Source organism: Ochlerotatus camptorhynchus, unplaced genomic scaffold (assembly GCF_037179485.1).
Source record: "Ochlerotatus camptorhynchus isolate MF236.1 unplaced genomic scaffold, CSIRO-AGI_Acam_v1.1 ptg000576l, whole genome shotgun sequence".
In the NCBI taxonomy this organism is placed as follows: domain Eukaryota; kingdom Metazoa; phylum Arthropoda; class Insecta; order Diptera; family Culicidae; genus Ochlerotatus; species Ochlerotatus camptorhynchus.
Genome location: NW_027041057.1, coordinates 109859 through 124135, shown reverse-complemented (window position 1 = coordinate 124135; position 14277 = coordinate 109859). Strand labels below are relative to the sequence as shown.

Sequence of the window (14277 nt, the reverse complement as noted above, 5' to 3'; positions counted from 1 at the left end):
TATTATTTTCATTTACAAATAGATTTATATTCATTCTATATTCATCTCAATATATTCTATACAAGACATGTCTGAACATTCCACAAATCCAGCCAAAAATCAAATTCAACGAAACCCGTTCTCCTCCCGGAAAGTCCCACTCGTATCCGATTATCCCGGAATTCCACTCCCCCCATCCGCCCAATTCCCCCCCACCTATCATCCACCCATCCGATTATCTCTCTATTTACTATTGCAAACACAAACACACACACCATTAAACGTGCGTTCATCATCCGTGTACTCTTCCCGTTTTCTCCGCGCCGATCTTCGCGCCGGCTCTCTCCAGGTTTGCGTTCCGGTGAAATTACGCCCAACAGTCTGAACACGTCGCGCCCGGGCAGTGCAATGTCCAGCTCAACGACCGCCTCCGGTGTGGTGTACCGACGATCCCTGCCCCAGTCGGCCGGTCCGCAGCGGAAGCCCCGGCCCGCCTCGATTGCCGTTACCGGCGTGTCGGCGGGCCCGAAAGAAGGTTTGTTTTTGCTCACACATGCCTACATATCTGTACATTTTTTTTCTTCATTCCATTCATTCATCTATCCATTCACACCCACACACGTTTCCTTCTTCCTCCTGTTTTCATCGGAATCATTTTTATCGCGTTCCCGAGCACCTCCTCCAGCCTAGCCCGTCCACGAAATTCCATGTCCTCCCACTTAGTCCGTAAGCTAGCAGTTACTCTCTGCGCACCATGTCGGAAGAATGGTACCAGACCAAACACTGGACAAAACTCCATAACGACACGCATACCCTATCAAACGAACACTTTCTTGTGTATTTTTGTGTACAAAGTTAAATTTGAAACAGCATTCGGAATGCTAACCCCGTAAATTCCTCGAAATCCTTGTATTTTGTTTATTTACTATTCTTGTGTTCTTTTATTCGTAGTTTGATTTTGTGTTGATTTTTTTTAAACAGTACCGGTTTACAGTTTATATTTTTATTGGAATTAAATACCTTCAGTTTTCTAGCAAATGGATTCTTTGTCTCCATGATTGGCGTATGATTACCGTAAATTTTAAATTTGTTATAATTTTATGATGCACAATAGAGTCCGAACCGGTGTAAGTTGCAAATCACAGAGGTTTATTCAAGGAGATTATCTAACTAACATTTGCACTTGATTGAGATTTTGGTTTCAGATCGATGGATGGTAAAACGAGTACGCCGGATGTGTTTGGAATGGTCTGTTTGAAACGGGATTCAGTGAGTACGTTTACAGCAACGGTCAAGACGAGTAAGTACATAGTGTTTGCTAACTTGTGGAAATTCTTTTTTGAATTAGAGATAATGATAGCATTTAAGGTGGAACTCATCGAAAACCAAAGTACGAAGAGCTTGATATTTCAATTGAATAAAGCTGCGTTATTGCAAAGATCAACTGTAACTGTACAGAAGACCAATCCTCATTGTACAAATTCTGGTGATCTCATGTATTTTGTGCAATTAAGGAGAGGGAAGGACTTTTTTCGCGTGATAATTGCTTTATTGGTAAGCAAAACCGGTCGCCACTAGGCCACCGAGCCTCCTACATGACAACAAACTGCAGGAATTAACGATTGACGTTATGGGCTCAATCTTGGGTCGAGCATGCAACATATTTTTCAAAGGATATCACTTTTTCAGATCATTACGATTGAGTTCTTACAGTGTTCTATAGGGGCCTTCCTTAACTCAGTCGAAAAAGGCACAGCTATAAAGCAAGACCATGCTGGAGGCGGCTGAGTTCTATTACCGATCCGGTCTTGAAATTTTTCAGATTGAAGAATGTCTCGACTTCCTTGGACATAGAGTATGATTGTACTTGCCACACAGTTATATTAATAAAAAGCTCTTAATTACCAATTGTGGAAGAGCTCCAAGAACACTTGTTTTTGATTCAGTTCCAACCTGGATCGGGTATCAAGTTTGGGTCGGTTTGTTGTCTGTCAAACGTCATTGTAATCGTTTGTTTTTGTAATCTGGCTTGGATTGAGTTTCGCACGGGTTGGAACTGGTGCCAACCTGGATAATAAACCAATTAGCTATAAGTTGAGGGCCGGTGTAAGTCCCAGTAGGGACGTAATAAAGCAAAAAAAAACTGTATGAAAAACTAATATGACTCGATTTATTCGACTTCTTCGTATTAAGATCAGGAGTTATCCAAGCACTGCAAAAAAAACTATATAGAATACTAACATGACACGCACATTGTAAATCCAAATTGTATGTGTCTCTTGTGAAAATATCTAAACATCTCCCAAATCTGCTTAACTCTGTAACCGTTTGGTCACAAGTTCATATGTTTTTCTCGTTTATGTTGTATATTCAGAACCTTCACGTTTCTTGTGCAAGAACAGCAGTATACCACAGAAGTGATAGGGTTCTGTACCGCTGTGAAAATGTTGTGCCGTTGTGGGATTAGGGAAATTTGTAAAAAGAACGGCCATTGCCCAAAACCGGCCTCTTTTAATATCAGGTGTCCAAAAATGAGGAACATTGACGAAAATTTTACTCAGTCGACTGAGTGAATCCAATCTTTACTTTTCTCATCTTTGGGAAGTTTTACCTGGACAAACCTGGAAAAGCCTGGGAAAACATGAGGCAAATTAACTCATAGCTGTTATGTGATTTATGAGTTAACTAAAGTCAAATTTGCATCGTTCTCATTCGCCGTGTAGAGCATTTCGTTTGTCCGAAATTCGATTATTCCAATGAGCGAGTCGATCAGATCTGTCAAACGAGGTGAGATGCAAACGTCAATATAAATTTTACGTGTGTTCATGTCCTTGCTCACGATATGACGCGATCGGATGAGTAGATGGCGGTAGTGTTTAACGGTTTTTAAATATGGCGTATTGGGCAAGAATTTGAATGTAGCTTCTATGAGATGGCACGTCGGTTCGTCGGTGAATATAGGTCGAAGCACAAAAGGTCGAATTGACAAAAGGTTGAATGAACAAAAGGTCGAATCAAAGTTAGGGTGACAAAAAGTATAAATACACATGATGCTGCATGGATGCTAAAAGAACATCACGTGAGTTCGTTTTGTCGATTTTGACGGTACCTTTTGAACTTTTCGATCTTTCAACTCGACGTTACCTTATCGACTTATTGTCCATTTCGAACTTTTGTCCCTTTAAGTTAAATTTGACCTGGAGTCCTTTTAAATTTAAAGCTACGGTAGATACATGTGCAAAGGGTTATGTAGGGTTTCACCTTAAAAAAGCGATTCATCCAAACAAAAACATATGAATACATAATAGGGGAAATGACGGCTTCGGCATGACAGACTATTTTTGGCAACACAAATTGAAACACTATTTTCACTGGATTTTCTTACGAAAACACTTCGCTGAATGCATGCAAACGATTCTTTATGCTTTCAGCTTCAATTTGACTATCTTTTTACCACTGAGAAAAAGCAATCTAGCAAGGTTTTCTTGAAATGCAACACACGCACTACAAATTGTAGCTGATTTAGAGTTGCCGATAATAGAACAGCAGATTTACATGCAGTTCAAATGGAACGGTTTCCGAAGAAAAACTGGTTGCCGACAATACTCGCTCTCACTAGAGAAGATTGGAGCTTTGTAAAAGCGTTTCAAAACAGTTTTTGACAATTCTTTCGACTGAAATTGTTAGAGCAGCTGGCAGCAAAAGATTGTAAACAAACCAATACTGCATATGTGTGCGTTCCTTAGAGAAAAAGGCTATAGAAAGAAGGTCGCTGCTTAGGTTGCCGAGAATACGTACATTCCCCTATATGAAATATGAAAACATATAAATACAAATTTTACTTCCAGCAGACCATTCCTCCAAACATTCAGGTAAAATCGATCCATCGATCAGGGATCGAAATTAGATTTCTATTGCATACTACCCATACTGCAAACTAACGGAAACAAACTTTTTTCTACCCCTTCCTTTCTACCACGACAGAGAAACCACCACTTCCGAAAATTTCCGCAGCGAACAACACCAGCTCCACTAGTTTGGAGCGCAAGCGTTCTCAGAATGGGGCCAGCACTCCGGCCAGGCCACCCACGGCACCATCGGTCGACAGCGCAGCCAAGAAGCACCATACGCCGTCCGAGAAGCCACGGCTAGGAGGCGGTGGCGGCAGTGCCCGAGGTACACCGAAGGCGTCGTCTACTCCGCTTCAGTCACCCGGACCGGAAAAGGCCAACCGCACGATGCAGGATTCGCTGCAGAAACAGAAGAAACAACCAGTTGCCGATGATCATTCACAACAGCCACAGCAAATGTCTTTGGTGAAGGAAGGTTCTTCGATCAGTGCCAAGAGCAGCACCGAAGAGAAAGTTGAAACTGTAGAGCAGAAACAACAGAAACAAGAGGAAGTGGTAGTGCAATCGGGCGATGTTACCACCGTCATTGAAACTGTTGAGCAGCAACAACCGCAGGTGGTTGTTGTAAGCGAAACGAAGATTGTGGAAGAAGTGCATGTTGAACAGAGAAAGATCGAACAGTTGCCAAGAGTCATGGAAGTCAGCAGTCACGAAGAAAAAAAGGATGAAATGAAGGAAAGTACCACGGCTGGCAACAAACTGGATCCGAATCAGGCTTTGGATGGTTCCAGTGTAGACATGATGACCGCCTCCATGATTGCCAAGCGCATCAACACGGAAGAAGAAGCCAAAGCAGCTCTGGCCGAGCGGCGACGTCTGGCTCGAGAAGAAGCCGAGCGTCAAGCTGAACTTGAACGACAGCGAATTGCTGCCGAAGAGGAAGCTGAACAGCAACGTCAGCTTGAGGAGGAAGAACGCCTTCGCAAGCTAGAGGAAGAGACGATCCGTTTGGTCGAAGAGCAGCGCCGTCTCGAGGAAGAGCGACTGCAGCAGGCCATTCAAGATGCCGAGAAACGTGAAGAGGATGAGCGCCTACGTCGGGAGGACGAAGCCCGCCAGAAGGTAGAACGCGAGGAAGCCGAAAAGAAGGCTCGCGAAGAAGCCGAACGGCAACGCATCGAAATGGCCGAAAGACTTAAGAAAGAGGAAAAGGAACGCGAAGAACGACGCAAGCGAGTGGAAGCGATTATGTCCCGAACGCGAGCCAAGGGAAGCGCCAACAATACTCCAACTAAGGTAAGTTTTAGCCGTATTGATTGATGATTTTGTTGGTTGACTATTTTTCTTCCGCAGCAATCCGAAGAGAACAAAGATAATGCCATGAGCAAAAGTGTCATTGTGACGTCCAACACAGCGGCCGCCATGGCTGAATCGACGATGTCGATGACCGACTCAATGCTGGGTTCGATCGAACAGCAGCAACAGCAGCCGGCCGTTGAATCTACTCCCCACGTCCCTCCAACAGTCGAAGAGCAAACTGAATCGCTCGAGCAGGGCGTCCAGTCTCTGTCCCTGGCTGAAGGAGACCAACAGAACCAAGAGAACAATAACAGCAACGATAGCAGTCTTACCAGCAATCACAACAATAACAACAACAGCAGCAGTGGCACAACCGCCCCCGTCAGCAACAATGCCGAGTATGAGCGCTCGGTAACGGAGAAGGAGAACCTTCTACTAGGTAGCTTTAACAATAATATGAACAGTAATGCCACCAGCAACGGAGGCAGTGATAACGGTAGCAGCCAGCAGCCCTCGTCGCTAGAGTCCAGCTCAATGCCCGCCGTTGGTGCCACCACCAACGGAAAGTTGACACCCGGGGCGACGACTATTGCCGAAACGACCGAGCTGATCATCGAAGATGCGATCATGAGCGGTCAAACCAACGGTCACAAGAACGGCAGTATTGATAATGTGTTGTAAGTAGACGTTTTTCTATTGTTTCTATTACACTAACTCCCCCTTTTAATGGCTTGAATTCCTCGTGCGAAGATAGTTTTGAAGCACTAGAACGCTGCGTTCCTGATGTAAACATGTTCGCTTCACTGTCTGCTTTGGTTCTGTTAAAGTTGCTATTTGTAGTACTAGATTGTTACGAAGTCAAGTACTACCAAACGTGTGGATTAATCCGCTAAAATTGTTCTGCGCGCAGCTAGTGTTGATCCGCCTTTCTAATGCTCACATTGTGCTCCGATTTTTTTTTCTAGATTACGTGTGGCGGATATTTAAGAGTGCTAAGAGTTTGGGTTGTACGCAGGAAAGAGAGAAAGTGTGTTGACAGAGCGAAAGTGAGAGATACTTGAAAGAGAGTACAAAATTAAAATACCGAATCCCAATTGACAATAGGTACCTATATCTGTACTAGACGCTGTTTAGTGAGTTATGCCGTTTTTAATCTATTCTTATGCCAAGCAATGTGTTTTGTCGTGTAATTTCTGTGTAACCATAAATAATGCGCTCCGAAAAAAAATTCAGCAAAAAAACTTGCTAATCAACTCGTTTCCCCACTCACGATCACACAAAAATCTAATCAAAACTCTCACTAGCTGTTTTAAAACTTTAGTGGTGATTATTAGTTTAATTTCAGAAGTACTAGATTTCTAAAATAGGTGTAATGCAGTGTAACCAATCTAGTACAGTATGTTGTCTTAGTTGCTCTATTCCCGTTGCGAGCTTCATATGAAGCAATGTTGGTAATAGAATAGTTTTAATGTATTTTTTTATTTACCTTCATATGCGGTACTAGAACAACAAGCTTATTTTTATTCATCCCCTTTCCCCCTGCGTGTCGTCGAACGAAGCCAGCAGCCTGTCGAATGTTTTGCTAGCCGCCGGAAACTTGGACAGCCTCATTAACCCTCGTTTTCCACGTTTGCTCTATCTATTCCAAACCCGATTCTAGTACACAAAATACACCGGCTGTTGACGGTACCGCCAAATTCCTGGCGCACTTCGACACTAACAGTCAACCACCCATAGAGTTTGCGCTCTCGTCAGCAGCCGACGACGTCGAAGGCAGTGAAAATCACAACAATCAGTTGGATTCGACCTCCATAAGTACGACGACGACAACAACGACCGGTACGACAGTTGTCGGCCAGTTGCTCGATTTCAGTAGTTTCCAATCGTTGCCCGACGAGGCAGAGCAGCCAAATGCGGCGACCGTCAGTGAAGATGATCCCTTCAACCTTAACATCGACAACAACAACAGCATCATTAACAACAATGACATCAACAGCAGTCATGCTGCTGACCTTATCGATAGCAGTAGTAATGGTACCTCAACTTCCTCCTCCAACCCTCTATTCGCCAGCAGCGATGCAAATCTGATTAGTAATAGCAATTTCCTAAATAATAATTCCACGAGGCTAGTCGCAACATCCGACAGTCAAGACAACCGAGGTAAATCAAGTTCAGTTTTGTAAATCTATAAATTCTGTTTCATTTGGAGTACTAGAACCAATCACCTGAACCCCTACCATCAGGGTGGTTGGTTACTCTCATCTCGTGGTGTGTGACTTTCCATAGTTGTATCATATTTATGTTATACTATCGACAGAAATACAAAGTACACCGTTGTTCTTATTTAGCCTAGTCACTCAAATTGTATAATTTGTGGTACTAGCTTAAAGCAGTACAGCGGTGTACTTTGTATGTCTGTCGATAGTATTAGACTTTAATTTGCAAAGTTTCATTAAGAATCGCTTCAATCTCTAGAATTTCAATTCATTTGCACAATCTATCAGTTTCTAAAGTAGTACTAGAATTTTGCGCGTGATTGTATTTAGATTAGCAAACTCCAATCTTTCAAAATTCAACTTTGTTCACATTCTAGTACTACATCGTCCCACCAATCAACCAATCTTCACAACTGTCTTTGTCTCATCAGTTTATGTGTATTCTTTCTTTTCTATTGTTTCCTTCAACCCTCCAACAACAACTACAACTGCAACAACACCTGCCATCCACTGATCCGCTTCCAACTATACAAACACACATACATCTCCACAACGCTCCATCCCTTCTTGGATTCCACTGCTTTACCTGCCTCTGTGTAAACTTTGTGCTTTCCACCTTATCACAAAAACGCATACCACCTACACATAAACAAAAATACCATAGACCTCTCCTACAAACAATCGGCACTGGTATTGTACGTCATCGCATTTATTTATGGTTGCCTGCTGGCCGCCATCCGATCGAGTGATTAGTATACAGTTAGTAAGTGTTTGCGCTGTGCTACGCCGTGGATTCTAGCGAGTTTGTGTTTTTTTTTCTTCATCTGAATGGGTTTGTACGGTGTGGGATGGATGGTGAGATTCAAAGAGAGAAATTGATTGACAGTTATTTCTTGTGTTGAATCAATCAGGGTGGTTTTTCGTAATGAAAGGATCTCGTTTTTTCTTCGTTTTGGAACTAATGCAGGGAATGTAGCAATCTGTTTGATTTGTCTGTATATTGGTGTAATACATAATTTTAATGTCCAAGAACGCTAGAGGTCATAGACTGACGAACATGAAGCGGTCGTAGGGACCATCCATGAATGACGTATCCCTATCGTAGTGTATTTTGCTATACCTAATACATGGCTGGTGACCCCCCACTAAAATTCTACGTCATTTGTGCATGTTCTCTTACTAATATAATAAATACATATATCTGAAAACGACTACTCAGACACCACTGTAGGGCTCACCGCCACAATTTTTAGCCGTGAGCTGTTTCGACTCTTTAAATCAGCATTTAAAAAAAAGTCCACTTAATAGGTCTGAAAAACGTATTAATGATGCAGATGTCAAAATTTTGCAGGGCGAAAATTGAATCTTAAAAAGCGTCTATTTCCCATTTATTAATTTGTTCGATGATACTACGGGTTATAAAAACTCAAGAACTACTCAAAAGACGTAAGGTACACCGGAGCAAGTGAAACGGTGGATACAACTCATTTTAACAGCAATTTCTAAGGTCATATCAGTCTGAAAATTTAGGTTGCAGTCAAATGTAAAGCATACATTGGATACAAACAAATATTTATTGTTTTCATCCCCATCTCACCTATTTCCGATGCTCTATAACAGCTGTGGGTTAGAATCACTACGCCAAGTCGAGTTATTAGTGTAGGCGTGATCTATTTACCTCCAGACCGCCGCAACGATGTCATTGGAATTCAATGACTATACTCTGCAGCTCGAAGATTATAACCAGGCCTTTGCTCCGGTGGAGTAAGTCGTACGATAGGTCTTTCCAGGTTGTGCCTCAATCGGTTCTATCGGCTGCTAGTTCAACGACTAGTTTTCGACGGTTTCGCTTTACATGGCCTCACGCAGATCAATGGTGTATTGAATAGGAACGCTCGCTTTCTAGACCTTGTTCTGTCTAACGAAGCTGCAACTCTCGCAAGCACCGTTTCGGAAGCCATAGAACCTCTGATCTTTCTGGATGCAGACCACCCTGCTTTAGACGTCCTGATTAACCTCCCAGCGCCAATCGTTTTTGAGGATTGTTCCGAAAATAATCGTACACTCTGTCGAGCCGACTATATTGCGATAAGTGCTGCTATTTCCGGTATCGACTGGCGACCATTAGAATTAGCTGGATGTGTTGATGATGCCGTTGAATATTTCAGTCAAATGATTTGGGATATCATGGCTGAATTTGTACCTATTGCCCGCCCCGCACCAAAGCCACCGTGGTCTAACGGTTACTTGCGTCGACTGAAACGGTATAGGGCTAAATTGCTACGAAGATACTGCCAAAATCGTTCGTACATTACGAAGCAGGAGTTCAACCGCACAAGTAACGACTATAGGAAATACAAAAGATTCCTGTATCGACGATATGTCTTCCGTACGCAATCATCTCTTCGCAGAAATCCAAAGCGTTTCTGTGGTCGTATGTAAACTCTAAAAAGAACGAAGTCGGTTTGCCATTGTCAGTTCATCTCGATGAGCAAACCGCTTAATCTAAACCAGAGAAATGCCGCCTATTTGCTCAACATTTCATGAGTTCGTTCAATGCATCTTCGGTCTCACCAAATCAAGTCACGATTGCTATAAGCGATTCTCCAACAGATGCATTTGAGCTCCGTCCGTTTCACATCAGTGAACATACCGTCAATCTAGCTCTTCAAAGGTTGAAACTCTCGTTTGCTGCCGGGCCAGACGGCATTCCTGCGTCCGTTCTGAAGCTGTTTTCAGAGTCGTTGCTCACTCCCTTGGTGAAGTTATTTAATCTCTCACTAACAGGAGACTAAATTTCCTGAAGCGTGGAAATTTTCGTATATGTTCCCCGTCCACAAGAAAGGCGATAAAAGGAATGTCCAGAATTACAGAGGCATCACATCAATATGTTGCTGCTCCAAAGTATTCGAGATCATCATCAATGAGGCGCGCTTCAGCTCTTGTAAAAATTACATCTCCACAGCATGGATTCTACCCAAAACGGTCAGTTACAACCAATTTGACCGAATTCGTGTCGCTCTGCGTTCGGACCAAGGACTCTGGCGGACAAATCGGCGCTGTTTAAACTGATCTTAAGACTGCATTTGACCGAGTAGACCTCAACATTCTTTTGTGCAAGCCTGAGAAACTCGGAGTGTCTGGATCCTTCATCTCGTGGTTCAAATCTTACCTTACGAACCGTTCGCTTTACGTTAAGATTGGATTCTCTCGTTCTGAAGTGTTCACGAACGTTTCCGGCGTTCCCCAAGGAAGTAATCTGGGACCCCTTATGTTTTCGCTTTTCGTCAACGAGCTTTCGTGTCTACTGCCACCTGGATGCCGGCTATTCTACGCTGACGATGTCAAAATGTATGTGGTTATCAATTGCATCGCTGATTGTGACGAGTTGCAGCTGATTGTAGATCGTAAGGCAGAGTTGGTGCTCCCGTAATTTTTTGACGCTCAGCATCAACAAGTGCAATGTGATATCATTTTACCGCAAACAAAACCCGATAATATTTGATTATTTCATTTCCGGGCAAACATTAGAGAGGATTAGCCGGGTCAAAGATTTGGGGGGTAACACTCGACTGTGAATTGACCTTCAAACCGCACTACCCAAGTAACCACAGGCACGTTATTTCGCCTTTTTGGCTATGTACGGGCCTCATCAGAACTTGCCAACACTGGTATAGCCGTTGTTCAGCTGTATATAACCAAAAAGGTGAAATAGCGTGCCTATGTTTACTTGGGTACAATGACATCCTGACTAAAGCTAACAGGCAGCTTGGCTTTATGTTCAAAATATTTGAAGACTTTCGCGTTCGTTAGTACGTTCAATCTTAGAGTATAGTCAACCGGTGGAAACTTACGATTTTAAATTGGCTCACTGCTTGACTAGCCTATTGGTCCCAAGCAAATCGATTAGCGTACCCCATTCTAGTTGAAATTCTAGTACTACACGATGTTTGTTTTGATTCGCTATGAAAGTTTGACAGATAAAATGAGGGGTTCGTGCATAGACGTCTGCTGCGAGATGTACAAAATTACGCTGTCTAATCACTATCTCAGGTGCGTAAAAGAAAAGCTGCCGAAGTAATTCGGGGGAATCAATCTCACTGGTAATAATCTTAGCAGCAAACACAGCTTGAGCGTTCCGTCTTCTTTGTTCCAAGGTGTCAATGCCAAGCAGATGACAGCCATCCACGTAAGTCGGCAAGTTTACTACAATAGATCAAATTACTGGTCGCAGTGGTGTTAGGTCCCGAACAGAGGGAAAAAAAAGACGGCAAGTTAGCCGTGTCACGCCAAGGCAGATGACGAAGCGCGTAGCGAACAAACATTCTCTGTACACTCTCAAATCTGGCTATTCAGCATTCCTGGTATGGGCACCAGACGACAGCACTATACCAGGCGGTGGAAACTAACGATTTTAAATTGATTCACTGCTTGAGTAGCCTATTGGTCCCAAGTACTTCTATGGCGTACCCCATTCTAGTTGAAATTCTATTACTACACTATGTTTGTTTTGATTCGCTATGAAAGTTTGACAGATAACATCAGGGGTGTGTGGATTCATGCAGAACATGCAGGGGTGAGTGAAATAGCTTGGGACTGCTTGGGACCGTTGTTCTGGTACTGAGTGAGCCAAAAATAATAATGATTTTCTTCGGGACCCAGTGGTCTTAGAGTTACCTCTATGACTATACCATAGAGGTACAGTGACCGGCATAAAAAAAGATCCACCGATGTCGAATGTAAAAATGCATGTAAAACTCATTTATTTTTCAAAAAGTCAATTAATATGATTTATGTCTCAGATAACTAAATAACAAAAGTTTATTTTGACTCAACGATATTGGTAATTTTTATTCCAAAACTTAAAATAAACAACAAATTCAATTCGCATGACTTTTTGAGGTATGACATAAAAAAAGATCCATTTTATGTTTCATGTGTTATAATCATACAAAATCGATTATGATCAGCTGGTCAGTAGTTAATATGACCTCCCTTCGCTTCGATAATGGACTGCAGTCGTTTCGGCATGCTTTCGAAGAGGTTTCTGAGGTGCTGTGGATCCAGTTCATTCCAGGCCTTCTCCAGGGCAGCAAAATATGTCTGCTTGTTGGTTACGCCGGTCTTTTCCACTCTGTTATCGAGAATTGCCCAGAGATTCTCGATTGGGTTCAAGTCAGGGCTCTAGGGTGGCCATTCCAAGGGTTTGATGCGACAGGCTCGAAAGAATGCGAGCGTTTTCTTTGCCGTGTGCTTGGGATCGTTATCCTGCTGGAAGATGTAGTTGTCTTCCAATTTCATTTTTAGCAAAGACTCTTCCAAATTTTCGTTAAGAATGTCAATATAGCCTTCCGCTGTCATGATCCCATTGATCAGGACCAGATTTCCCACACCAAACCATGAGAAACAACCCCAGACCATAATATTTCCTCCACCGTGCTTCATGGTTGCTTGAAGATGTTTGTCCTGGAGCCCTTCATCGCTTTTCCGCCATACTCGCAAACGTCGTTTTTTGTTAAAAAGCTCAAACTTCGATTCATCTGACCAGATAACACGTTTCCAGAATTCCAGGGGCTTATTGATGTGGGTTCTTGCAAACCTCAGACGCTTTTCCTTATTGACCTTGCTGATGAACGGCCGCTTCCGAGCAAAATAACTCTTTAAGCCGTGCTCAGCAATGCGGCGTCGAATTGTTCGTTCGGATATTGTTAGGTTCAACTTTTCTTTCACTCCGCGGATGGTAACAAACGGATCCTTTTTGATTTCCCGGATGATTCTGGAGTCCTCTCGGTGATCAGATTTACGTTTAAGTCCTCGTCCAGATCGATCTGCAACGCTTCCAACCCGTTGGTGCTTCAAAATTATCTTTTGAACCGCACCGCGACTCACAGAGTATTTTTCGGCAATTTTGCGCTGAGATTCGTTTTTCTCAAAGTCACGAACGATTAGATTCCGAATTTGATACGAGATTTTCTTTCCACCCATATTTGAACTTTCAAAAACTCGTTACTTTCGCACAATACGTTTACTTCTCAGCGCTGCAGCAGAGATTTGCGATGAATGTAAATAAACAAATGTCAACATTAGGAATTGTGAGGGGTATGTCAACGGAATTTACACGGCAAATTTTTTTTCTACAGGTGGATCTTTTTTTATGTCATACCGTAAACAAGGGGTGCGTTTGAATTTTGTTAGTGATTGACCTGTACTGATTCGTATATTGAAACTCTTGCACGTACTATAACAAGTGGTACTAGAACAAGCTTAAAACGTGCAATAATATAGTTTTTAAAAAGTGCTTGGGAAAGAAAACCGATTTATCTAACAAGTGAGCCGGTGGATCTTTTTTTATGCCGGTTACTGTAACTCTAAGACTAGAAGGTCCCGAAATAACGTGCTCAACTTTTTGGCTCAGCTCTGGTACTCTCTTCGGTCCCAAGCTAATCGATTCACCCCTCGAAACATAGGTAAAACCAATAACCCCTCATTTTATCTGTCAAACTTTCATAGCGATTCAAAACAAACATTGCGTAGTACTAGAATTTCTACTAGAATGGGGTCCGTTAATCGTTTGCTTGGGACCAATAGGCTAGTCAAGTAGTGAGCCAATTTAAAATAGTTAGTTTCGTATTTTGTTATTTCGTAGCATGCTATAAATACGAATGGCATAAAGATATATTGTTTTAAATATTTTAGTAGGGGAAAAGTTGGCTTCGGCAATACCTTAACCTATTATCGTCAGGGGGTAAACAACGTCCTTGAGAGCTCAAAGTTGAAATTTGTTTTTAGGTTTGCTCAGCTTACTGATTATCAGCAAATGCTCACATTTCTCGCGTAACTTTTCAAAAGGTCCTAAGTAACAAATGTAAACAAATCGTGTTCATTGATACAAACTAGTGGTCTCTATCATTACGTCAACATATTCCTACCCA

The 14277-nt window shown here is 42.5% G+C and overlaps 1 protein-coding gene across 21 annotated transcripts in view; it reads left to right on the top strand.

Annotated features, from left to right (window-relative positions):
* ens (ensconsin) overlaps positions 1-14277 on the top strand; it is a 358571-nt gene that overhangs the window by 338518 nt on the left and 5776 nt on the right. For 17 of the 21 annotated variants that reach the window (XM_065236812.1, XM_065236810.1, XM_065236816.1 and 14 more), the window contains 4 exons: positions 329-514; positions 3964-5126; positions 5184-5806; positions 6790-7289. In XM_065236812.1, the coding sequence (XP_065092884.1) occupies positions 329-514; positions 3964-5126; positions 5184-5806; positions 6790-7289 (2472 nt within the window). Of the gene's footprint in view, positions 1-328; positions 515-3963; positions 5127-5183; positions 5807-6094; positions 6234-6789; positions 7290-14277 lie in introns of those variants that run through there. The other 4 variants (XM_065236805.1, XM_065236821.1, XR_010518758.1 and 1 more) reach the window with 3 other exon arrangements.